The sequence below is a fragment of the Halichoeres trimaculatus genome, unplaced genomic scaffold (assembly GCF_033239565.1).
Source record: "Halichoeres trimaculatus isolate MK-OKI-2021-1 unplaced genomic scaffold, fHalTri1.1 fHalTri1_scaffold_9, whole genome shotgun sequence".
NCBI classification, from domain to species: Eukaryota; Metazoa; Chordata; class Actinopteri; order Labriformes; family Labridae; genus Halichoeres; species Halichoeres trimaculatus.
In genome coordinates, this window is record NW_027437188.1 from 25,897,286 (window position 1) to 25,924,087 (window position 26,802).

At 39.4% G+C, this 26,802-nt stretch overlaps 1 protein-coding gene across 7 annotated transcripts in view; it reads left to right on the forward strand.

Annotated features, from left to right (window-relative positions):
• Positions 1-26,802, forward strand: part of ncam1b (neural cell adhesion molecule 1b) — a 96,845-nt gene that overhangs the window by 56,980 nt on the left and 13,063 nt on the right. For 2 of the 7 annotated variants that reach the window (XM_074678993.1, XM_074679000.1), the window contains exons 7-16: positions 2,075-2,235; positions 5,490-5,632; positions 6,767-6,790; positions 15,248-15,277; positions 18,684-18,834; positions 19,014-19,201; positions 19,540-19,636; positions 21,011-21,181; positions 22,288-22,416; positions 23,642-23,674. In XM_074678993.1, the coding sequence (XP_074535094.1) occupies positions 2,075-2,235; positions 5,490-5,632; positions 6,767-6,790; positions 15,248-15,277; positions 18,684-18,834; positions 19,014-19,201; positions 19,540-19,636; positions 21,011-21,181; positions 22,288-22,416; positions 23,642-23,674 (1,127 nt within the window). The remainder of the gene's footprint in view (positions 1-2,074; positions 2,236-5,489; positions 5,633-6,766; positions 6,791-15,247; positions 15,278-18,683; positions 18,835-19,013; positions 19,202-19,539; positions 19,637-21,010; positions 21,182-22,287; positions 22,417-23,641; positions 23,675-26,802) is intronic. The other 5 variants (XM_074678995.1, XM_074678994.1, XM_074678997.1 and 2 more) reach the window with 5 other exon arrangements.

Here is a 26,802-nt window from a genome sequence, read left to right on the forward strand (position 1 = left end):
GGGCTACTAGGAATATTATACCCTTAAAAACAAAATCACAATTATCAGCGTTCCTAGTGTTAACTATCAATGTCTACACGTGCAGTGTGCACTGTTGACTTCTCTGTGAGTCACTGTTGTGCACCAATTGCCAAATAGATGCCAGAGACCACTGATAAGTACTGTAGCTCAAAATGCCCATCTCTTGCTAATATCTTGACTGAATTAACATAAATCTGTCACCTGTTATTTTTTTGGACTTTTTTTAATTTCTTTATTTTTCCATCCATGCAACCAGACTGCTCTTAGAATAGAACAATCCTCCTTATGTCCAGAGGGTGAGACTGCGTCAGAGTCTGGCTGAAACAGTGATGTCAGCACTCCTCTTAATTCTTGTGATTCTACCTGAAGAGCAGCAACACATTTTTACAAGCTCCTCAGCTGGGCTCTGTTGGAAATACATGCCCAGTCAATTTTCTTTACGCTGTCATATCAAATAAGGTCACATCATGCTGCAGAGATAGTGAAAGAGAGGCGCGCCTCAGTGTTTGATGGTAGTAGCATCAAATGTTATAAACAGCTCTAATGGCTGTTGAAAGATATTTTCATCTGTAAGGGCTTGCTGCAACAGACTGAAGACACTAAAAGGACTAAAGAGATACAGCTCATTAGAAATAAAAAGTGTGTGGGCTGTATTTCTATTATGAAATATTTAAAAAGAGGAAAAGGAAATATTTCTCCTCATGTTTAGATTTCCCTGTTGGGGTATTAAAAGTAGATTTTAAATGGCCTTATAACTCAGAATCAATTTCTCCCTGCACAAGAAGTAAGAGTTAAGCTTGACATTCATTATAGCATATTTTACTTCTCTGTGCGATGTTATTTGTTTCTTTAGTACAGCAAGGCTGCATAAGAGGAAGATTTAACTGGCAGCAGTACCAAGCAGCATTACTTAGGCTGCTGTGTATTCTTTATATAACTTCATCACATTCTTACATTCTGTACAATATGATTAACACATGTGAATAAATGTTTTGTGAGGTTTTCAAGAAATAGTGCTGTCTTTATAGCGCAATGTGGCCTTTTCACACAGTTTGTCCCCATAAAGGGATGGCAGGATTGTGAACACTGAAATATCTGTACACACACACACACACACACACACACACACACACGCACACACACACACACACACACACACACGTTAGGATCAGCACTAGCCACATGAACTCATTTACTGCCTTCGAACTGGAGGCCTGAGTGTGTTCCTGACACTGCAGAATAATATGGATACTCTTCTCACTGCTTCATTCATTGCAACAGGACACTTAATCACAGGGTATCAAAGGTGCATGTAAACAGTGAAACCTGAAGACCACAGTGTCATCAATAGCCACATTATTCCGTAGCGCTGAATACAACCATTGATAGGCTCCTTCTTTGTTAAACTGTTCCTGTTCATCTGGTTTCCTAGACAGCAGTTAGCTGTGTAGACAGCCTGGATTGGCTTTGGGGGTGGGTAGTGGGAGGGTAAAAAAAGTGCAGCACCCCAGGAGGTTCTGTTCTTCTGTTTCTCTTATTTTGATGCCCTCTGAATGAGCCCCTCTTTTTGTGCAGATAAAACTCACCTTAAACTTGTTTAAAATTGTATTAAAACTCAAAATGAGTGAAACAATATGGTCAAAGGCCAGAGAACATTCTATTCTTTTAACGTCTGACTGCAGTGACAAAATGATTTAAATTCTGCTTGTACAAATTAAGATTCATTAACTATTCTCAGTCACATTGATTCATAATGCTGAAGACTGGAATTACTTCAAAAGGAAAAACATTGCACACGTTTTCTGAAACTCGCTCTACTCTCCGAATATTATCTTACAGCTTTTTTTTTACCCACTTCTCCTCCTTTACTTGATCTTTTACAAATCTCAACCACGAGTGTAGAAAGCACGTCTTATTTTCCAAAGACATAAGAATCACTCTGCAGAAACAGTTATGTCTTTTTTTAGAGAGGAGCTTTTAAAAGGTGAAGTCAGAGAATGTGAATTGATTGGATTGAGAGGTATTATGTTCAACACTTGTGCATTCCCCCCAGGAATGAAGCACTCCTGGAAGCGGGAGAAAAATACAGCTTTAATGAAGATGGCTCCGAAATGACAATAATGGATGTGGCCAAGCTGGATGAAGGAGAGTACACCTGCATCGCCAAGAACAAGGCCGGAGAGAGTGAGAAGGAGCTCAGCCTGAGAGTGTTCGGTGAGGGGAAGCATTTTATATCCATACCTCCGAAGTGACAATGCATGTTGTTCCAAGTGTGTGGGAATGAGGTATAGGAGTATGTGGGTGCTGTGAGAACAATAGTATAGTTATATGTCTGTTTTCCAGCGGATACAAGACTAGGTGTTGTTTCAGTGTGGGTTGTGCTTGTTTCATGTAAGTCTGAAGCTTAAGGATTTAGAGAATCGCCCAAGTGGGATGAGCTTAGCTTACATCTTTGATGTGTTTTTTCCTTTCCTCCTCTTTTGCCTACGAGGTTGTTGTTCTCTTTATTTTGCCACGTAATGATGTCCATTATTTCAGTCACATCCACAATACTGGGTTGTGTATTCAAGTCAATTATACTCCCAACAAGTGTGCTTGCGCAGTTCATTTACTGGAACAACAGAAGTAGCCAGGGTCTGGCTTTTTAGAGCTTGATGGGTAAACAATTTCCATTAAATTACACAAGGCAGCTTTCAAGGCACATTGTTTACCTCTTCAGCAATATTTACCTCATTATCTGGAAGATTTTCTAGCACTTCCAAAGCTCTGGTCTCCTAACATCAATGTGGGAAAAGCTGCAATCATACGTGTACTTGTAAGCACTCATTTCTGAAAATGAAAGCTTTATGAATTTAAATGTGGTTTCAAATAAAATCTCCATTAAGTTTTTCTTAACCTGCTTGATCAGAAATGAAGCTTTTGAAATTTGTAGTCCCTTTTAGAATAAGTTGCATCAAGTTTTCCTTGGATTTTAAAACTGTGCAACAAAAAAATCCTTTAATTCCTTTCATATCTCTCTGCTTCAGAAAATGTTTTGACTTCACACGAGATTCACACTCTTATGGTAAGTGAAGTAGTTTCAAAACAACAAAACCAGCACTGATCGGCGGTCTAATGCAGCTCTGGGTGCAAATGTGTCACCTTCAAACTATCAATGATAACAGCCCAAATCATTCCCTGTTTCTCTATTCAGTCAATAGTTTACTGGTTTAGAGCAATGTCCTTGTTTTATGAAGTGGATCTTGGTTTTTCCACACAAAAAGGATTTTTTCTTTCCTTTGTCCTTTTTAACAATGACTCCTTAAGTTTGACCTCAATCTGAAGGTGAAACAAGCACAAGCACCAGTATAATAGCAACACCAGCCCATATTTATCTACCATTGCTCAACATTTTTTGCCTGTTATTCCAATGTAGAATTTCAAAACTTTCTTACTCAAGAGCTCTTACAAAAGTCTGAGGTGTCTTTTTTGTGTCATTTCTTAGCAGATTAAAGGCTCTTACTATAACACTTGTAATGATAATATCCTTTGACAGCATGAAGAAAATCACATCATGTGATATCAGTGACTGTTTTCTGTCTGAGCTCTGAGAAATGCAGAGTTATATGCCAGAGAAGGAGTATGATTTTTGACTCAAATTTCCTCCGTGCAGTATCTTTTTTGCCTCACGTCTCTATCTTCAACTCTCCCACGCTCCCTTGGGAGGAGGCTAATTTCCTGACGGTTAAAATGCTGCACGGAGCAATAAGTTAAATTACAGAGAAGCACCGTGAAAATTTAATTCCCCACCTCCCCTGTAATGTAAACCCTGTCTGAACTGAGCTTAAGGTTATCATTTTTCATGAGTTCAATTTACCCTCATGAGGACTGTGATGATGTTTTTTTTATATCACTCTGATTGGCAGTGCTGCTAACACCAGCTGCTCTGTAAAATGTGATTAGAATTTTACATTTACTGTGATATTATACAATATGTTTCTGAATTATCACTTCACAGGCTTTAAATGGAACATTTACAGTTTCAAATTTTACTTTGAAATTCATACAGGTCCAGTAAATTACTGTGAAATTTAATTTTTTTGTATAACCAGGATTTCATGACATTTAACTGTATTATTTCACAGTGAAGTTGCAAAGGCAGAAAGTCTGTTCATGGCTGTACAGCTGTTTAAAGGAGCTGACTGATATGGTAATATACCAGACTGGCCCCTGGACAAAATACTTAACGGGACACCAAGCAAAGTAAAGGACTGCAACATAACAGTATAAAGCTGTTGTTTTACAGCAGTGGTGGGATATGTGCAGTGGAATACTGCCAAAAGTTTACAGTAATTTATTAAAAGGTTTCAGTAAAATACTATAAAGTTTTCAGCATTTAGGTGTGTAAAGTGTACAGCAAACTGTTGTAAAAGGTTTAAATTCAGCTTATCCTCATTTCAAACCAGTGTAGAGAGCACTGCTCTTAAAGATACCTGTTAGTCTGGAGCTAGAGAGGAAGTGGTTTTGGGCCGGATTTCTTTGTGAACAGTGAACAAAATGCTGAAGTTATGTATAAAAAAAAAAAAAAATCAGCTCTTTGACAGCAGCAGCTCTCAAAGGCGTCAGACTTCTTCAGAATAGACAGTGCAGCTCTTCTTACTTCAGTTACTGACACACATCACTAACATGACCAGTGTTCTTTTGTTTTCTGCCTCTCTATTGTCTATCACTCTTTATGCTATATCCCAGAATACTGTTCCAGCCTTGAACAATGCGCAAAGTATCAGAAAATGGACAAAGCCTGTTGTTTTTGTGTGCTAAGAAAAAATCTGACTTGGATGAGTTTGTGAGTCCCCCTGGCTGTGAATCTAAATGTTACCTGTCTGCAAACATATTATTTATACATTACAAAATGACACAACAGCTGTTCTTTTGTTTATCTAATAATCACTGTTAGAGATAAAAGCATTTTAATGGAAGGTTGCGAGATGTTTTCTTGTCCTAAAATGATTAGTTATATGTATCACAGTTTGCATTAAGCAAATGCATTGCCTCATGCGTTCATTCTGCATAGAGTGCAGAGAAAATATGAGGGCACAGAGTGTTGCTTTGCCTTAAAAGCAGAAGCGTCTACTTTCCTCTGTGCTTTCAGGGTAGCTTAGATATGCTGTACTGTGACACTTTTCCTGACTATAAACAAAAGTGAAGACCAACTCCTTTGAGGTATATTAATAAATTATAAGATGAATAAATTTTGGTGCCACACAAGGTTATCACAACTTTGCCGGATCTGGGGCTAGAGAAGCTTAAATACAGTTTTGCTGCCATAAAAATCCCACTCACCTGTCACAGTCCTCATCCAGTTCCCTTTGAACTCAGCCCATATCCATGGAGTTGCTCTTGTACTTATTGTACTTGTTCTGTCAAACCACCTGGCTGTCATGTAGTGTTAGTGCAGCTCTGATGATGCTGTGTGTTTGTGTTTACAGTCAAACCTAAAATCACGTACATCGTAAACCAGACCACTTCAGAGATGGAGGAGCAGGTAACTCTGACTTGTGAGGCATCAGGGGATCCCACTCCCGCTATCAACTGGAGCTACGGTGATCGCGTCTTCACTGAAGGAGAGCAGGTATGGAAACAAATGCAGTATGTTGCAACAGAAGAGCCAAAATATCTACAACTAAAGTACACGAGGGCTGGTGTCCTGCAGGGCTTATGTTCCTTCTGGAGTTAATGAAGCTTACCTGTTGCAAAGCACACTGAAGATAAGTGTGTCCCAGTTGCCCAGGATACACAAACCCAAACCTTTAAGAAGTATCTGGTACAGTCTGGGCATAAGAGAAAAAATTGACAATTTGTCTTTGATAATTTTTCAAACCAAGGAAAAGTTTAAATATTTCTCAAAGTGGATGGTGACTTTCATGACTCTGTCTATTCACAACCTTGAAAAGTTCAACCGTTGTACTCCTTCATTCTACAAGTCTAATTCATCATTTGAACGTGTACGTGCTCTCAAATTGGGTCACAGTGTAATCACCAGGAGGAACGCAAACCTGCAGGACGCCAACACCTCAGGCAGAGGAATTGAATACCTTTAACCCAATTCAAGAGGCATATCGATCATGTGCAGGTGGGGGACTCGTGTACTTTCACTGCAAAAACTCCTGACAAGGTTTATCTGCCACTGATTATTTCCCCTAAATTAGCAGCTCCTTCACGACGGCCCAGTGGACCTCATGTAATTAGCTCAGCCAAACTCCTGCCTGTAATGTGGAGCACGCTCAGATTTGACTCAAGTTTTCCCAAACGTCAAAGAAATCCACGTCAGAAAACCCAATTACAACATTCCTAAAATAAGCTTGCAATTTGAGGCGACGATTTAACTTTGTGTGCTTCTTATTGAGCGCTGTTTGCTAGAATGAGCACTTGAAGGATCAAGTGTTTATTTCACATTTTCAATCACTGTTGTCATTATGCTGCTCATGCTGGTGATTGAAAACATTAACGCTATATTAATAACTATTATCAACAAGTATTTTGCTACCATTTGTTTTTGCATAATCCACGTGCAAACCATCAGAATCAATGAATACCTGTGTGGTATTCTCGTACATCTCTCCCCCACATGGCCTGGGTCCTTAAGGTCTTGGTTTCTTGCTACAGTTGGGAGGTAATGAGGGGGAAAATGCTTCAAAGAGATACTGTAGCTCTTGGAGGAATTCTGGAGCCAGTCCATTACATGCACTACATTTTCTTCCTACAGGCTCACCTAAACAGGATCTATCAGGTATGAAATACGTGTGGCACAGAAATGTACTGGAGTAGTGTTGCAAAGTATGCCTCCAGATTTGACAAAGAAAAACCCCACTGAACTCAAATAATCCCTTTTATTGAAAATTTCCCAGCTGTTTCCTGAAAACCCCAAGGAATGATCTCATCAGAGTTTATGAAATTGATTCAACTGCTGCATGCTTCGCAAAAACAGCTTGGAAACTTCACTGACCTTGTGATAGAAAGTGATTTTAAACATATCATAAGATCAGATGAAGACTTGTTTAATAATGTGAGAAGAAGAAACATCATTTCTGTGTCGCTGTTGCCTGATCATTTCAAACTTTTCATCACAGCATGAGGTTGCCTGGATTCAAGCCCAGCTCAGTGTGTCTGTCATCTCCATAGTGCTGTAGATTGTCTAACCTTTATGTCGGTGTCGTTTTAAAATAGTGGGTAAAAGTGCTCCACTTAAAATCTATCTTTTGAAAATCACAGAACCACTCAACCCCTGCAGACAAAAAAGAGAATAAGATGGTTTGGAACATACTGATCAGAGCGGTGGCCAGTGGAGAGGTGGAATATGCTGCAAGGAGAGCTTTAATGGGCTTTTTTCTCACCTTGAAAAGTGGAATCTATTGTAATTGACATCATTTCAAACAGATGACAGCCACTGTGCTTTTTTTAAAAATGGAAAATAAAGTTTTTACAGCCACCTGTCAAAGCCTGCAGGGCTGAGTGTTTGATATTCAAAAAAGGGTCTTGAGTTGAGCGGCACTCTGAGTGTAAAACATGCTTCCATCATATGATGCACACCACAACAGGCTTCTCTTTTTTTTTAACACATTGTGAAGCAACAGCGGCAAAGCACACATGGATGCACCGCCTAGTATTTGCACACACATCTATCCTTTTATCTCGTGTAAAAGTCCCACGAGAAGCAGCATTTTTTCCTGCAGAACACACCTCCCAGCTGCTGCACCACGACTTCCTCCTCTGTCACTGACAGTCTGTCTCCTTTTGTGTCCATGTAGCTGTCATAATGGATGAGCAGAGACTCATCAGGGGGCTCGAGTTAACACTCCGCAGCTCTACATCCCACAGTCTCACCATTTTATCTCATAAAAAGACGTTGCCTGGTCAGCTGTACTTGGAGTGTGAGGACAGGCTCCGCAGGTGTGTGCTGCAGAGGAAGTGAATAAAACACACACACACAGGCTTTTTGTTGTATTAAAAAGAAGCACGCCTACACTCACAGAGCAGTCATGTAGATGTGCGGCATCATGGCATGCTGTATATCACATGCCATGTGGTGGCGGTATGTTTTACATCTTTTAATGTTCAGTATGCTTTGTGATGTGTAGCATTTCTTCTCAGCCGTCCTCACAGAAATGATTAGCAGCCTCACAGAGAGAGTGTAGAGTAGAATCATTAGATGCTGGATGTTCCTTTCCTCAGTGGAGCTCTCATAAACGTGAGGTAATGGCTGCTAATTGTTTTATTGTCTTGTTGTGTTTGTCCACCTGCCTGTCATCCTTTCTGTGATCATCATAACAGCTGTATTTCATCCAGGATGGGTGTGGCAAATGAAACAACATTCGTTTGGGGTGGACATGGTGAATTGTAAATAATGCAGCTGTTAATTTTAGTGCAAACTTTACGGATCGGGAGGGCAGGATGCGTCATGACCGTACCGGTTGGAGAGTTGTTCAGGGAGTGAGTACAGAGCTCTCGTTGAGGATGCATGGTGAGATGAATAGAAGGGATTCATAGGCAGCATATTTTTAAGTGTTGTTGAGTTCTGTGGTTTCCTAGCTGGTCAGACACTTCCATTTCTTGTCTAATTCTGCTGTGAGACGAAGAAAAAGCCACTCACAAAACCTTTTTTTTCCCTTTTCCATATGCTACTTTGCCAACATACCAATGGTGGTTGGTACCCAGTTTTAGACAGAGGAGAGGAGGAGAAGGGAGGAATTTTAAAATTGTTATGAAAAATCAAGTTAGTTTCTCCCTGTGCCCACCAGGTAGTCTGGAGACAGCTCCATAATTTACGAGTTTATCTTCTCTCTGGACATATAAGGGTATGAATGATAATCTATTAATTGTACAACCTAAAAGTCCTTGCTATTAGGTGAAAAATATTGGTTTCTTCATGGGCAACAGAGCAAATTGTGCTGGAAAATATTAGCTTTTCATCTTTTCATCTTTGCAGAGCAGTTAACATTCATCAAACTTTCCTTTTGCTTTGTCAATTCTCAGTCCAGATTTATCACAGAGGGTGATAAACAGCCCTGAAACGCTAAGCCAAATAAAGCATTTGTTTATGTTTAGATCCTTTTGGTTTGCTTCCATCTTCAAAGGTAGAAAATTGAACAACACTCCAAAAAGAAAGAAGAAAACATCTGTTAGAGGTTTGTTAAAGGTGCCCTGTAGAGTATTGTTACATAAACAAACAATGTCTGTTTACATTCAGTGTTACTCACCAAAAAAACACATCTTTTACCTGCAGTTAGAGCCGAGGTACTGTGATCAGAAAATCAAAAAACAGTGTGAAATATGCAGAGGGAGATGGCAGCACGCTGGTCTTGTAGTGACATGTCAAAAAAGTGGACCTTTTTGTTAAATGCAAACCAAACTATATGAAACTGAAAATGATGGCAACACAGTCCAACCAAAAAGAACTGCATTCCAGCAAAAGGCCACTAGAGGCATATACCAAAAGAGCTTCAGTCTCCATGGAGAATCATATTGAACTGCCAAGCTCTACAGTGGACTCAAAACTGTAACAAACCGTTATTTTGTTATGCATGTGACCCTCTATGACCTACCATACCAAGTCTGCCAGAGCATATCTTCACATTTTACATACTGTAGTGTCATTTTGCATAAAACTTTTGCTGCACATCAACAAAACCCTTATATCCCAAACTTTATTCACATGTAAAGACTGAGCAGACTAAGAATGACCAGACTAACTGAATAAATTGCTAAAATGTTCAAAGAACCATACAAAAATGAAAAATTTTCACCTATTTTCCTAACTATAGAGTTGTCATGGCCGTTTCTCTCGAAATGTAACTGTAAAAATACGTAATGATGTAGGAAGCCACTTGAGCAACTGCATTCTGGATCAGCGTTTATTTTATGTTTATGCTGGTTTTACTGGTTTTCTGCAAACACATTAGTGGAAGGTAACAGGACTCTGGGGCATGTTGAAAACACAGTATGAAATTGTAACTCCCCAGAGTTTATATGCAAAAAGAATCATCAGTCTATCTTATCAGGTTTCAAATCTATTGTCATCTGAAACTATATGCAAATCATCGCTTTGGTGCAACATTGGATTCTAAAGAGTTAAAGGGACAGTGCATATTAATAACCATTTCATCGTAGCAGTCATGTAAATATGCCAGATTTATCCAAAAGGCTCATTTTTATCTGTAGTCCCCTTTGAAGAATTCTGTTCTCCAGCTTTTTGTTTGAGAGAATGGCTGTTATTCTTTTACTTTTTAGTACTAATGAGCCGACGCTGTGTCTGTCATCATGACTTTTAGTTTGTTAAGCCTTGCGGTGATTTAATTCAAACAACCTGTGATTAAGTGTCAGAAATTCTGTTGCCTCTTCCCCTGATGAGAAGCCTGCAGGTGGAAACATTAGTGATAAGACAACTGGTTTCTTTTGTTAAACACAGGCTTGCTGTAGTCATAGTTGATCAACTCTTTTTCCAGTAAAACAAGGTGAGGGAAGCAATACAGGGCTCCAAAACTGCGGTCTACCAACTTGTGACAACGTTGCTCTTTTTAAATCCACTTCTTATGAGCAAGCAGTGCTAAAAATATGGTTGAGTTAGTGCTAATAGCATAAGAAATTTCTATTGATGCCTTAATTCTGCAAACCTTTAGTCATTTTATAGTAGACTCTTCAATTAGATTTATTATCTTGCTTTTACTTTGATGCTGCAGATAAAGGAGAAAAACAAACACTGTAGCTTAGGTATTGAATTTTTATTTTGTTTGAGCAAAAAGATAAAGGCTGAAGAATATTTCTTTTCTTTTTATTAAGTTAGAACCAAACACTTGTCTACACCACAGCTGTTTTCTCCTTGAGAGATTAATCTTTCACCTCCCATTTGATGTTAAAGCAAATCTTGTCTGGCTTGGTTTCCCTTTCCTTATGTCTCGAGTTTCAAAGGTTAACATGGGGAGAGACAAATTCAATCTGAATAACCTCCTACACAAAATCTTGAGCGTCTGCAAACAAAAGCTTCATCTGGTGACTGTGAGTAGAGGGGTGCACAATGCGAGGATGAAGGAGATTACCGTTTCATACAAAAGAAAAGCCGAGGTACACGTAGGTGTGTGCCTGCTCAAAGTTGTGTTTGAAAATTCAAATTGCTACTTATCAGGGGTTAGTTTTGTTTTTGTTTGTACAGCTATTAGAGTTAAGTGTTTGTATATTTAATTCCAACTTTTGATCAACTTTACGTGCCGTATTTGGTCGTTTCAGTCCTTTGAATGCATTTGCTGCGAGTCGCTTCAGATAAGTGAGTCTGTTTAATAACTGAAAATGAAAATGAAGTATTTATCCATGCTTTGTACATTATCTACATAATGAATGTTTTGCTTCTTTGAATACATATTAAACATTCAGCGTGATGCACAGAGTTTTCAAGCTATAATTTTCTTCTAATTATAAAACTTTAAAGCATGTTAAAGTTAGTCACCTATTGTTAAAGCACTTTATGTCTTACAAAAAATACAAGCTTTAAAACACAAGTCCTTCCCTGTCTAACATAAAGATTGCAAATGAGAAATTAAATACCAGAGACATTCCAGATTATTTTGAGTAATTAGAAGCTTAAAGAAAATGTGTAATTAATTTTGTGTGGCAGCTGTTTGGGCCAGGCGTCTGAAACAGAGGAATGCTTTTAGCCATGCGTGCCAATGCAGAGAGAGCATTGTTTAGTCCCCGCACAAAAGGCTACTTATTACTACAACACACCCGCTAGCTCAGTGCTGGGGTGATGTAAGGGTTCCTTTACTAAAACGCGAGTCCCTATTTTGTGATGTCCTCTTCCTGGCAGTGTTTCGAGACTCAGCAGTTAATGACACAGGACGATGACAGAACGCATAATCATCGTTTTCAGCCAGGCGTCACCCACTGAATAAGGCCTCTGTATATTTATGTGTTTAGTGTATTTATGTTAGTATGTCTTCTCTCTTGCTGCGTTGCCCTCTTCACGCTGACTTTTCAAAGCATGTCAGAAGATAGAGCAAAGATAATTCTCTATGGAAGGAAAAACAATAGAGTGGAAAAATGATAAGTCCCAAGAGAACCGTACACCATATTGTTCCCCGCATTTGCTCGAAGGAGTGATTGTGTTTTTGGTGTCTTCTGTTTTGCACGCTCCCATCTGCTGTTGTTCATCGAGCCTTTGTCTTAAACAAACACCTGTCAGGGACATGACAACGATACTCGTCAGCTCAGTTACTGCAGAGGCAGCGCTACAGACGAGTATGTGGATGAGGTGGTGATGTTCCAGACTATTAGGTTGCCTGTTTTAATTGGGCTACCGTTCTCTCTCAGCACGGCAGTGATATGCAGCCAACTGCTGTTTGTAATGATGTACGGTGCACTGTGTGTTACGCCGTGACAGCAGAGGACATACACAGCTCTTAAGAACAAAGTGAATTACACCCAGGCGGGGAGCTTTGCATATGTTTTGTCCAATAAGTCTCCTATCGACGCCTCTCTTTGCCTTCCTCATTTAGCTTATTTTTCATGGTAAATTCAGTCAGCTTTGCCAGCAGCATAAAGCACTCAAATTCAAACACTCCATATGCTCTTGCTGCAGCTTGCTTATAAGAAGATAAAGGGATGGGTTTGGGTTTGAATTTATTGATGGTTTGATTCACCATTTCGCCCTTTGATTCTTTCAGCAGATTGCTTTTATTTACCTGACATTTACTCGCTGATGCACCTGATGAAATAGCTGTTTTGTCACTTTGATTTGACTTTTTTTCACTATGTCGGCCATGGCATATCATTCTCATGCTAAACATGTGTTTCTCAGTATCATGAATCATAAAGCATGCTTTCCATGAAGCTGTTTGTCCTGTGAAGCCCCACCTTCTTAAGCCTCATCGTGATTTTACTAAACATGGCATGTTGTCTAGTGCTGTTCAAAGGTTTCAGTATATAGACGTTTTTTTTTATCTGTCTTGACTCAAACTAATTCTGCACTTGGATATGAGACCAACAGGACTATAATAACTTCTTACTTTGAATATGTTAAACACTTTTATTTCTCATGTATTGCTAAATAAACTTAGGAGGAAAAGTGGGGAAATTTGAGTTTGGTAGATTATGTCTTTGTTGCAACAATACTTCTTGGTTATAAATCATATACCATTGGAAGCCTGTTTATTTCACTTTTAAATGGTGTTATATTTGTAAGAAACATACTTTTGTAGGATAAGCAGCAAATCTGAGTTTGTGGGTTGCGCTCGTGAAAAATTTGCCAAATCTTTTTTGTTTGGCCAGTGCCAAACAACTTGTTTTGCTCTTCTTTTGAGCTTCTGGTTTCTACAGGTGCTGCCATTCAGGGGCCTGATTGGCAGTACCTGTGGTCATGGCCTTGCCACAGTGGTCAGCCGGTTTCTGCTCTAAGAATTAAAATGCCAATAGAACCCAATCTTGACAAGGCTTTTATCATATAGAAACTTAAAGGTGGTGTTCCATAAAATCAACAAAGGCTAAGCTCCATATAAGGGTGGTGTCAAAGACAGACCCTAAAGTGGGATTCCCAAGAATCTACACCCTAAGAAGACTGTTGTCTAGGAACCATAGTCTGCCATCTACAGATTTCCAGTCCAGTTTGCGGGACAATATAGGTGAGGACTTTTTGGCCAGAGAATCTGTAACAGACTTTTGTGCCTGTTTATGAGGCTTCTTTTGTGAAAAAATGGAACTGTTAAATTACAACTTCAATAATCTAACTCACCAAACAGCACCAAACAAGAGTCAATGTCAGAATAAGATGTTTAGCATTGACAGAGATTTGGCAAATGCTTCATAGGCCCCAACCCGCAAACTCAGTCCACCTGCTCATTCAACAAATACTCCTTACAAATGTGACACCTTTAAAACTGGTATATATAGACTTTACAACAGTATAAGATTAATTGTTACGAAGCATTGTTACAACACAGGAATGATTTATCAAACACAAATAGCTTTACTTTTTGTGCTTGGTTTATAAAGATGAAAAGATAAACTTATGTAGATATCTGTCAAGCTGTAGTCAGATGTGTTCAAGAGACTTCTCAGCTATGTATTCCTGTATTCCTTAAAATGATTTCCTAAAAATAAATACAGTATGTGCAGTTGTTTTAAATGTAACTGGATCAATAGAAATGACAACTGAATTGCGCTGCCAAACTTTCTCCTTACGTGACTTTAACAAAACTTTGTCAGGGAATTTTTGTGCATCCAGTCTCAAAATGCAGGATTTGATATTCCTGAAGCAGGTACTTCATTCAGGTAGCTTAGATGTAAAAATATCCTCTGATAGGGAAAGAATACGTCATATTTTATTCTGAGCATAAAGTTCAGAACAAATATAAATCATGTCTTCGGCTATTTTAAGCCTCGTAATTCAATCAGTGTAACAATGGTGAGTCAGCCCTTTGAGGCTGTGGTACAAGCAGTGTTTATATTCAGAGCACATCATATGACCTACAGAATAATTCAGCACAACACAGGCCACCTGTAGACAAAGATTTATTTCCAGGTGCCACATGGGGTCAAAGAGGAGCTGCTTCAAAGATGCCTTTTTAAACCCCTCATTGCTTATTGATAAACACAGCAATGACAGTGGAATGAGCTCATGACTCAGGCACTTACTGTTAGTTTTTTGCACTAATGAAGACAGCGCTGCTTGAGTAAATTCAGTTTTATTGGGTGTTTTATTTTCATTATTGCTTTAAGCTCTAAAAGATGGGCGAAGAGACAGTAATTGCTGTGCTCTTTTATACAACCAGGCCGACATATCTCTGCTGTTGCAGCGTAATAGAGTCGCCTCTCCCTGATAAACCAGTAACCTTCTTATCGGTATGCATTTGTGCTATCGTGATGCCAGGAGACTTTCGTCTTAAGGGGTTAGGAGCAGGGTTGTTCAGTTTGCGGGACTGAAAATAATACACCACAAAAATGCCCCCAAAATACACCTTTAAAAGAAAACTCCCATTGTCACATAATAGGCTCCACCAGGAGAGAAATCCAAAGCAATTTAGTACCTGCAGACTAAAAGCTAAATCATAGATTCAGCTCAGGAACTGTGGATGAACAGAAAATAAACTAGACCCTTAATACCTGCATGCAGTGTGCAGCATCCCAGCTTTGCCTGGATAAGGATTACTTTCTAAGCATTGCTTTGCCTTTTGTTTGTTGTTTATGTCTCTGTCCTCTGCAGGCATCATGGACTCGACCAGAGCAGCACAAGGTATTCTAAATGCATGACTTTCTCTTACACCAATCCATCTTTCATGTCAGGGGGGTCTAATTCTATTCTGGATGGATGCAGATCAAAGTTCTTGATCAATTAGGGGTCAGGGAGAGAACGAACCCAGAGGAAGATGCAGAAGCTAAAACAGGCCTGATCTGTCCTTCTCTGTGTACACTTGTGTGCTTTACCTAGACTGTCAGAACGAAAATCAGTGCAGCCCTTCTCTTGCTAGAATACGCTTTTTGTTGTAACTTTTTATTAATCAGTTATAGATTTGATTGTGTTTCTGTTGCATGCCAATTGTTAGTTTTCCGTCCAAGAGAAATTGATTTTTGTCAGTAAAATTCTCCTCAGATCTCTCCGTCTTCACTCCTACATCTCTCTAAATCCACTGCCTATTCTCGACTTTAACTTAAAAAAAAAAGAATCTTATGAGAAAAAAGTTGTTCATAGTTCAAAGTCTTGGACCAAAGGTTTATGAATATGTTTTCAAAGTAAAAGGAATAAATATGTGGTAGTGCAGAAGCTCACGGCATGAGAGCCAACGTCTGTTAGTGAAAGAATACGAACATTGTCTGCCCACATAAGCTCCTCTACACCCTGCTGCACTACTGAGAATGTGTTTTACATATGTGAGAGAATTGGAGAGATGTATGCCTTTGTCTCTGCTGAGTGCTCTTTACAAGAGGAGACCTGACAGATTTTTCTTAGCTTTCGTACTCTTGAAAAGTGTGTCCCAACAATCAGTCCATCACTGTTTCAGGTGTGGGATCAAACGCGAGGGTTGCCTTTGTTATTCATACTGCTGTACCATTTGACAGGAGATGAATATGTGTTTTTAGGCCATTTCGGTTCCTCAAATACCTGCGCTATTTCATTTCTGAATTGCAGGAGCTCTGCATAGGAGGTGGACAGGTCTTTTCCTTTGACTACACTTAGTAGCAGTTTGGAAAATGGGCATTTTCTGTACAGTCAGTTTCACTGTCACTAAATATCGACATGCATTTGTTAGCAACACAATACGACTCGAAATTACAGAGAATGAAAACTATGATTGTACAATACTCACTGCAAGATGAAGAACATCCTTTATTTTAGCACATGCAGACAGTAATGACTAGGTTTGTGTAAAACTGTTATTTACACATAGGAGCACTTACACTTTGAAGCAGTGTTATCATTAGGCTTTTTTACTCTTTTTACACAGGAAGTCAGAGTCAGATGCATTATTTTCAACATTTGGATGAGCAATCAGCTCCACAACACTGACCCAAAAGAAAGCCAAGTAAAAAGCTTCTTAGTTCCTCTTGCAGGATAAAGATAATCCAAAGAGAAAAACAAGAACAAACAGTTCTTCAAAGCTTTGCTACTTAATTTAAACTGTTTTTAAGTGAGCTTTTGTCTCACAAGTTGTATCTCAGCCGCACATATGCTGCACAGTGGCTGTTTCAGGATGTAAGTGCATCGAATTTTATTAATGGACCAGATGGTGATAATGTTCCCTTTCTGACATAATGTTATCGTTTTAAGATCTACCTGCACTCTGAATTGATCAGCGCCTCTCCCTGTAAGACATCCCATTATAAGCCACACAGGGGGGTGGGGGAGAGCAGCAGACGAGCACCCGGCAGCTTGAGCATGCTGAGCATGTTTTTTGTGCAAGCAGCTTAGTGTTTATTGGTGAAGGCGGGGGAAGAAAACGGGACATTTGTATGCTGGTCCGGTTTACAATCGGTGAGACATAAGTTTAACATGTCTTCAGTGTATTCTCGTTTTCTGCTCCGGTGTTTGAGCAGAGTCTCTCTTTTTCTGCTGCTAAAGCTGCAGAAGCAGTCACCGAGCTCTGCTGTCAGTTTGCTTTGATTTATTAGAGCAGCTTCTGCCTGAGACTTCTTTTCAGCCCTCATCTGTGTTTTGTTCCAGGTTTTCACCAAGACACTTTCAATGGTTTTATTTCTGTGTCTTGATGCTGGTTAAGTCAACAAATCAGAAATGCTTCGAATAGACAATCACTCTGATGCCCCATACAGTGCACTGAAAATCAATTGTTATCAAACATTAATGATTCACCAGATTAAATTGCAGCAGTTGCATACACTTATTTCCTCTTGCATATATACATAAAAGAAACCGGTGACTTTATCTCAACTTTAAAAAAGCTTCCATATTGAAGCATACTGTCTAACATGGTTGTACATAGTGTGGCACAGATGCAGGAGTCAGGAGCAGATCCACAGGGAGGTCGAGGGAGAATGCTTTCTGCACAGGGGTCAGAATAAAGGGTACTGTGTTATGTAAGTGTCTCCCTGGTCCTGCTACCCGCTATGCATAATGAATGCCCCAGACATGCTTTGTCTATTGAATTTGAATACAAACTAGCAAGGGTTTCTCTTACATGGCTGCCCAGACTGGGCCCTAATTCAATATGTGTAAAAGCATCCGTGCCATTGTTTTGCCCTGCAGCTTGGAGCAAAGCCATTAAAAGAGCCAATAAAGAGGCTTAGGTGCTCAGTCCTGCAGCACCTGGTGAAAGGAACACACAGAAACACCAAAGCCGACTGTATTAAAGAGCTGGATGTTGACAACACTTGCTTATCCAAAATCTGCACCATTGAAATCTGCTCAGGAAACAGAGAGAAATTAATGACAGGAGTTAAGAAACACTAAAAGTTAAGGCTGGAGAAACTGTGTCTTTCTGATACTACACATTTATGTTTAGTGTCACATGACAGCAGCAGCCAAAACAACCCAGAGCTCTTGACCCTCAGGTCAGGAGCCAATAGTCGGATGTTGTAGCTCCCCATATTAAGTTAATGAAAGTAGGTATCTCTCGAACATGGAGGTCACTTACATCTCATTAGCCAGCTGTCTGTTTTATTTTCCCTGCTTTCAGATGTGACTCGGCGTTCGCCCTTCATCTGTTAAACCAGGACACGTCCTGATAGTGAGCGCACTGCATTTGCAAATATTACCACAAGAGATTAACTAAATGTCATTTAACCAAAAGAAACACGACACTAAGCCCCCAGTGTCTTCAACACAACAGGACAAGTGCAGTATGTGAGGTAACGCTTTGGTGTCTATCGCCATGCATCAGCGTATTTCCTGAGCTGCTAAGCCCTTGGTGTGAAAAGCTCTGGATGGTTTCTAGTGCTTTCTGTCATTTATTATTGATAAGCTCTCCCGTACTGTCAACTGTGTCCTTATGTTTCTGCGTCTTTACTCTGCAGTGTGTGTGGCTTCTTCTCTGAAGTAACGTCTGCTCTCATCATTAAAGGCAGACTTTCTTAGGCTTTTTTTTTTTCAGGTCACACATTTATCTGCAGAAATGTAAATGTGCAATATGGCTGAATTTGTGTAGTTTCTTTCCTTAAGTACTCTCTTTTTTTGTGCTCCTGTTTAGAGTGAGGATGGGAATGTGGTGGTGAGGAGTGATGCTCGTGTCTCCTCCCTCACACTGAAGTATGTCAAGTACACAGACGCTGGTCAGTACCTCTGCACAGCACGCAGTGCCATCGGAGAGGATGAGCAGAGAGCGTATCTCGAGGTCCGCTGTAAGTATCTCCTTCTCTTTTCATATAAGTGTTTTAGCCCCCAAAATGTGGCTTTTCAACAGCATCCTTCTAGGCTGAGTCCTAATCATAACAAGCTTTTAAATGTATGCTAACATCATCCTGTTTTTGAAAGCACAAAACCAGGAATGTCTCTAAATTATTTATTCTTCTTCCTACAGTTGCTCCTAAAATCCACGGCGTTGTCGCTACCTATACCTGGGAGAAAAACGCTGTCAATCTCAGCTGTGAGGTCAGAGCTCACCCAAGTGATGTTTCTATAGTGTGGCTAAGAGACGGACAGCAGCTCCCCAACTCAAACACAACAAACATAAAGATCTTCAGAACTCCATCAACCAGCTACCTCCAGGTAAACACACAAACATGCCAAGCTATCTCCAGTCCGTAAAAAGAATGTGCACATAAACACATAGAGCCCTACACGTGCACATATAACCCCTATGTCATCAACATTTCATGAGCACTGCACTGGAAGTGAAGGGTTTTTCTTTCAGCTCCATTGTGGGGAGAGAAAAAAAATCAGTTGAATAATTCAGCAGCAGGAAAGCTCAGAGCAACAAATAAAAATAGGCTTCCCTAATGGACAAACAAAAAGGTCACCTTCACAGTGTTTGACACACAAGTTTATTTATATGTTTTGGTACACTGCCCTTCATATATTTGCTTCTTCTTCTCGTCCTTCTCCAGATAACCCCTGAGTCTGAAAATGACTTTGGAAGCTATAACTGCACCGCTTCAAATGAGATGGGCACAGAGTCCAAGGAGTTCCTCCTCATCCAGGCCGGTCAGTTCAGATTCTGTGTGGTTTGTTGCACAGGAGTTTATTTTTGTCTCTTTTTTTTCAACCCGTTAAATGTTTATGATATGAAAACATCTTCAGCGGAGGGTGTGGATTCAAAGTGATAACGAGGAAATGATCAGTCAGATGAATTTCACTGCAGCAGACAAATTCAATTGCAGGGTCTGCGCAAGGCTCCAGGCTCCAGGAACACATTCCTCACCAATTTTCAAAACACATTAGACCAAAACATCGACCACAATGTGTGATTACACAGAGCAATGCTTCTTTTAACATCAGATAACTACACGCTCCTTCCCTCTGGTTGTTTGGAAAACACAAAGGCTCATTTTAGTGTTCAGAGAAATGTAAAACAGCATACATTACAGCATTGTGCACATCAAAGCTTTTAGTGAGTGAGGATTAGGAAATGAAAGACAGCTTATTAAAGTTACATTTCATTTCAACATAAACTGCATGCTCACCAGCACATTAGACAAATGGGACAGGGAGTGGGAAGACAACTGTCAAGCTGCAATCTTAAGCAAATGAATGAAAAACAACAAAGTGTTCCCCAAGAGAGCAACATGTGCAAGTACAGTAATCAGATTATGGCTTTTCAATTAAAAGATTACACTGATATAATATGCTGTTAGAGCTGACATCGCTACCAGAACATCCAAAATCCCCTTTGGGTTTAAAATGTTAGAATATCATCATTTTCTCTGTAGGGAAGCAACATATGTTGTTTTGATCATTGAACTTGCTTAAGCTGATTGTAAACGTTGAATTATTGGGCTTTCAATCGGTCACACAATCCCAGCAGATATCCGATGATTAAGGGCTCGGAATAAACACAAAGTCTCTATTTTCAGTCCAATTTTCTTCCTTCAGTTCCAGCCTTTTAAAACGCTAGGATATTTGCAATAATAGCGAAACAATAGGTTGTGCTTGGCTGACTGCAAAGTGTGTGAAAGCATCTAAAATTCCCCTTTTTCCAGCTGAAAGGTTCATCAAAATCAAAACAAGCAGCTCATTATTTTCTGTGGTTCTCTCTGTGTAATTATCATCATTTAAAGCTGACTTAGGTTGGGCTTGTACATGCAGCAGAGCCTTTGAATGTCTTTCCTGCCTTTTAATTTCCTTTTTTTCTGAAAAGAGGTGAAGAATATGCAGCATTCTGTGCCTGAAAAACAGCCCTTAGTGTCATAAAACACAGCTGCCGTACAAACGTGAAGCAGTTTGAGATGCATTTGGGATCTATTAGGAAGCGTTTGTCGAGTCCGTTAGCGTGGAGGCACGATGCAGTCTGACACTGCCGGAGTGCTGCAATCTCACAGCTTTACTTGTAATCACACTGCATTTCCTCCTTTTTACCAGAGGTGCCGTCAGCGCCATCCATCAGCCTGGTCAGTCCCTTCTCCACTACAGCACAGGTTGTGTTCGAGGAGCCTGAATCCACCGGGGGAGTTCCTATCCTGAGATACAAAGCAGAGTGGAGGATTCAGGGCAGGGGAAGCTGGATGCAGAAGGTCTATGAACTCCAAGATGGTGAGGTCACAAACTGAGACAAGAAATATTGACTCATTTTACAGTGAGCATTCACTTTACAAAAACATACTTGATAGTTCTCTAGCAATGTAGCTTTTCATTGATTTTTTAGGCAACTTAAGACAAACAACAAAACATGAGAAGATTCCATTTTAAATAGGCAAATGAAAGAGGTTGCAAAAATAAAATCAAGAGTAAGCCAAAAATAAATTAAAACAAACCAATCTTGACTACCCCGCTACGTTCCATTGGATGAAATCTGACCTTACAGGTTTAACACATTTTGCCCATCTGGACCAGATGCTGTATAATACTTACTTTAGATATATTATTATATTTAATATATATTACTTTAGTTATAGAACATCGTTTAGAACAAGTTTAGAACATCAGTAAAAAATAAAATCAATTAAAATAAAACAGAGAAACAAAATGAGCCACATGAATTTGTGCTAATTTCTTATCATTTATGATCCATCTACCAGACAAAATGTTACCTATGAATATTCAGCCAAAAGGGCGTTATACCTGGACAATTCCAGAAAATATGGTAATGGTTGGGGCCATTTATACCACAAAGCCTCCAACTACAGCAACCAATCCCCTGCTGTCTGTTTTGCAGACCCTAAAAACCCTTTATACATGCTTGATTAAAAAAGGTTTCTGATTTCCTCCACTATAGGAATATTTCATTGCTTTTAGACCCCAATACAATATGTTTCATCTCTTTAAGTGTATAGAAACTCTTACTAAAATCACCTTTTCTGCTTTGTAATGCTACACAGAGATAGAGTAGAAAAAGGTGGATATATATCTATAGATGTTGAATGGTTCTGCATGCAGATGCCTTTGAAACAGCTGTCACTGATTTCTGTTTCTGTGTATCTCTGCGTTTAGACCTTTTTAGATCATCTCTAAATAGATTTATCTCCTCTTCAAACATTGTTAGAATGAAATGAGAATAGAGCTAATCGCTGTTTACTCGTGATGGGATTAATTATGCATGTATTGTTTGAACTCGGTGCTGCGTTTGTTTTCCCGCTAATCAAAACTATCAAGGTGTTCTCACTGGGGCTGGCCCTGCCTCTGATATTATGTTGTAACAGGCTCCATTGGCGAGGTGACTGTCACCGGCCTAAAGCCAGAGACCAGCTACCAAGTGAAGATGTCAGCCATCAACGGCAAGGGTGAAGGTGAAAGCAGTCCTGCTGAGTTCTTCAAGACCGAGCCTGTCCGTAAGTGGCACATGTCACATGCTCTTCAGCACAATGTTGAGTTTCCATCACACCTTTGTGACCCTGTCTCCACAAACATATTATCTGAAGTTCTCACTTCGGTGTCTCTGAGTACAAAGTGTTTGATTCACACAGCTTTTTTTTTTCAGCTGCCAAACAGCACGAGTCAGCATCGAGTCTGCCTGAACATGGTTACTAAAGTTTCCAACAGTGTCTTTTCAGCCAGTCTGTCCTCTTTAAAGTGTTCTTTGTTTGTCCAGGAGTAAAACTGACAAGAAGTGACTCACTAACAGTCTTGTTTTGTTCTAGGTACTAAAAAAAGTCAAAGAATCCAGAGAACAGTTTTGTCTTTCAATCTATACATATTTGGATCTAGCTGCACAATCATTCATGATACTTATGATGCCTCTTGCTTTCCATGAATTAGAATTCTCTGGCTCATTCAACGCCAGTCTAGTATTCAATAGTGAGCTCATTATTTAGTTTTTAGCCCCCTCTGTTGGTTTGGATGTGTTTTTGGGAGGCCAAACTGCTTATCCCTGCTGGCTTCAAATTTATGTGCCTGCTGACTCTTAATTGATCTCATTTTCCCTTTTGGGCATGCCATAGGGTCTGCATTATGATCATCTGCTCATGTCTTCTGTTTATCATTTTACTAACTTTTCTTTTTTTTTTTCATCAATTCGCTCATTTGTGCTTTGTGTCCATCAGGCCATACTCACAGTAAGTGCCCAGATCTGATTGCTTTCACATCTCATGCATTAGTAGGGTTAGATTTATGACTGGAAATGATAGAGGATGGACTTCTTTCATTTTTAAGCTTCATTTATATGCTTTTGGAGTAATTTCTTCCAGATTTCAGCTTTTTGCCAATTTTAATGAGAGATAATTCAGGACAAGAACAGCAAAAAAAAACCTCAGTTGTTATTTTTTGTACGTCAAATGAGCAGATATTCTTGAGCACACTTATGAAATATGTTTTGTCCTGTTGCACTGGCTTTAAAGCTGTGATTTGTAACAGCCTCTCTGTTTCTTTTATATCTCTCTCTCTGATTCTAACCCTTGATGTGAAATGTTAAGATTAGCTTCTCCACTTCCCTGGTTCAATCTGCCTGAAATGACTCATTCAAAACTCCTCATTGAGGTGTTATGACAGAGGTTCAGGTCGCCACTCGTGCAGAAAGTGGATACTGATTGCCTGATATCTTTTCTTTTATATCCCTAGACGACATTTCTCATTTTTTCACTGAAGACACAGGTTTGTTGCGTAGCGAGAATAATAGACAATTAGTCGTAACTGCTGTCGCTTTTTCTCTCCCTGCAGGATAACCCCATCATCCTTACTAATTAGCTGCATTAGCTGTGATAGCTTTAAAAGATAGCAAACATGTTTTTTTTTCTAGAGACTGTGACCTTGTCTGTCCTGATCATCAATGCAAACCTATCTCTCTGATACCCGTAGATTCCGTTTCATGCACTTGATTGAATATGAATATTAACACCATTTTTGATTTCTCACTTGGAACTAATTAGCTAAATAAGAGTTTTATAAATACACAGCAGATCTCTGTTTTCAAAAGCTTATTTCCCCTCTGGCTGCAGCTATTTGGTGTTATTTGGGAATGTTTACATTTGCACAGGGCCTATCAGCACTGATTAATTTGTCACCCTGCAAATAAAAAAGTCTCTAAAGTCAGAAGGATGAAGTTGTAAATGTCACTTCCAGCACAAACAGAGGAATATATGGGTGTTTAATGTTGTGCTTGCTTGTATATAAAGCTTTCCTTCATGTGTCTGTATCTGTTTTGTCATCATCTCTCTTTTTTTATGCTTGTTTCTCTTGCTCAACCTCTCACATGTTTCATTTCATGTGACTGTAACTTGTTCTGCATGGTTCTGATGATCCCCTTCCACTCTGCAGAAGGTAACTTACTGTTTCAGGTTTATGAAAGAAGATTTCTGACTTTAATCAGGGAATCCCCTGTGAAACAACACTTTAATTGCTTCCATGTATTTACCTAATATATGTCCACCTCAACCCATTTAATCAGTCATGTAGACATTTGCCTCGGCAGGATAAATGAGAGAGAGCCAGAGCCACCTTCACAGTAATATGTAACAGTCAGGAGTGTTTAATATCAGCATCACTGGGATAGTATTGATAGCCCACCACCCTAAAGGGATGCTACCTCTCCTCCTCACAGGATGAGCATCTATAAATCAAGTGAGTGATAAACAGTTTCCTCTAATCACTGGAGAATCATAATCAATGTCCGACCTAACACTACACAAAAACTGCCCCTGCAGCAGTTTGCTCTGGTTCTTGATCAAGAGCTTCAGTAGTCATGCTGAGAGCTCCCGAGGCATCCTCATTCATATTGTCCATCATGTTTAACGTTGTCTGACTTCCATGCGTTGAAGGCTATATCAACTAACTTGAACTGCTTACACCAAGGTCTTGAATGCAAGTTAAATTATGAGTCTGAACACAAACCAATATTTCTTGATTTACCTCTTAAGCTAACAATGTTGAACAATGAAGAATCAACACAAAACATGTCTTGTGAAAAGAACTGTAACTTTGACTTTTGCTGGTACAACCCCCAAAATATAGACCTCACCATATCTTTGGAGTCAAACACATCTCAAGTCTTCACCTTTCAGAGGGAGTTTTTGTTTCTTTACAACATGAGAAGTGTACCAGCCCTAAATGAGATCAGAAACTCACTGGCATATGGTGTAGCAACAATGTGAAAGTATATTGGATGGATTTCAAGCCTAGATCTGAGAAGACGCCAGGGCACCGGAATTGGCAGCGTAGTCCTACTGTAGTTTGTAATCATGCAGCAGAATTAATTGCAGGCAGACTACAGTTACTTGGCTGATACAAGAATACATTGTATTACAATAGTCAAGACACAAGGAGACAAACTAGTTGATGTTTTATTGAAGCTGCTGGAAAGAAAAAGTGGTGTAGTTTTGGCTGTGTTTCTTAATTAAAGAAAAGACATGGCTGAATAACTGACTTTGAATGTTTCTCAAAGTTCAATTGGGAATTAAAAATGACCCTCAGGTTTCTGGATTGAAACTTTTAAATGAGATTAGATTAGATAATCACATTCAGTTTATTGCCATTGCATTTTAAAAGTACCGAGAGAACGAAAACAGTGAAGCAGCTCATCAGATTTCACAATTAGCAGTACACAGAGCAGTCTGCATCAACATTAAAACCACCTGCTTCGTATCATTCATGTCCTCTCTTGTGCCAACAAAACAGCTCCCAACTGCAGGAGCACTGACCCCACTGGGCCTCTCAGAGTTTTCAGTGGTATACCTCACCAAAACCATAAGCAACAGCTTTTTCGAGTACTCAACAACCTCTTTCTCACATGCACTGCTGAAAATTTCACATTTTCTGGTCTTGTTACACATATGAACACACGTTGCCAAGTCTTTTGAGCATGACTGTATGAAGATTCGTTCCCACCAGCTGCCACATAAAGTCAGGGTGAGAAAATATGAGAATGCAGCAGGTAATTCGTTATAATCTACCATGAGGAAGCAAGCTAGGTGATGAGACCGTTGACGTTGAGCCAATTCCTCGGTACTTAAACTGTATTTTGAGACCAAATCACATTATTGCACTTTGTCATGTCTTTCAAATCATTCCTCATCAAGTATTGCATTTTAACAGGATACATTGTCTTGCTTAAAGAAGCCACTGCCATCAGGGAATTTTATTCCAGGAAAGATCAATGACTATCGTATGCGGAATTGTCAAAGATGAATACCAGTAAACAATGCACACCCCAAGGGCCACCTTTAGGATGTTCTCAGTTTAATCAACCACATTGCTTCATAGTCAAGTAATGACACTGTAGGACCTCTAAGTGTGGTCAGGGGTGTTATGCTCTGTGGCATCTGCCTAATGGAGCTTCAAAGCATCGTTGGGCATAAGGTACTAAGGACTTTGGTGTTTACATAAGGGATAATCTATGGTTAGCAGATAGTTGTTTCTTTGAAGTAATTGGGAGCCTCAAGTTACTTTCACTTACTCTGCTGTTGTTGATAAGATTGCAGGACAGGATCCAGTATGAACACATCAGATGATTTGAGAGATAGTATGATATGACAGATGATATGAGAGATATGCTTTAAGAGATGGCATGAGATGAGGAGAAGAGTGATGATACTTTAACTTGTCCCAATAAAAGGATATTCACAGAATTACAGTCAAAAAAGGCACTATACAGTGCAATTGAAATGAAAATAGGAATATACAAAGATAGAGTAATATATTAAATGTTGAAAATGTACAGAACAATTCAACTACAAGAAATATGTACAATTAAAGTACTAAAATGTGCACAGACTAAAAACCTAAAA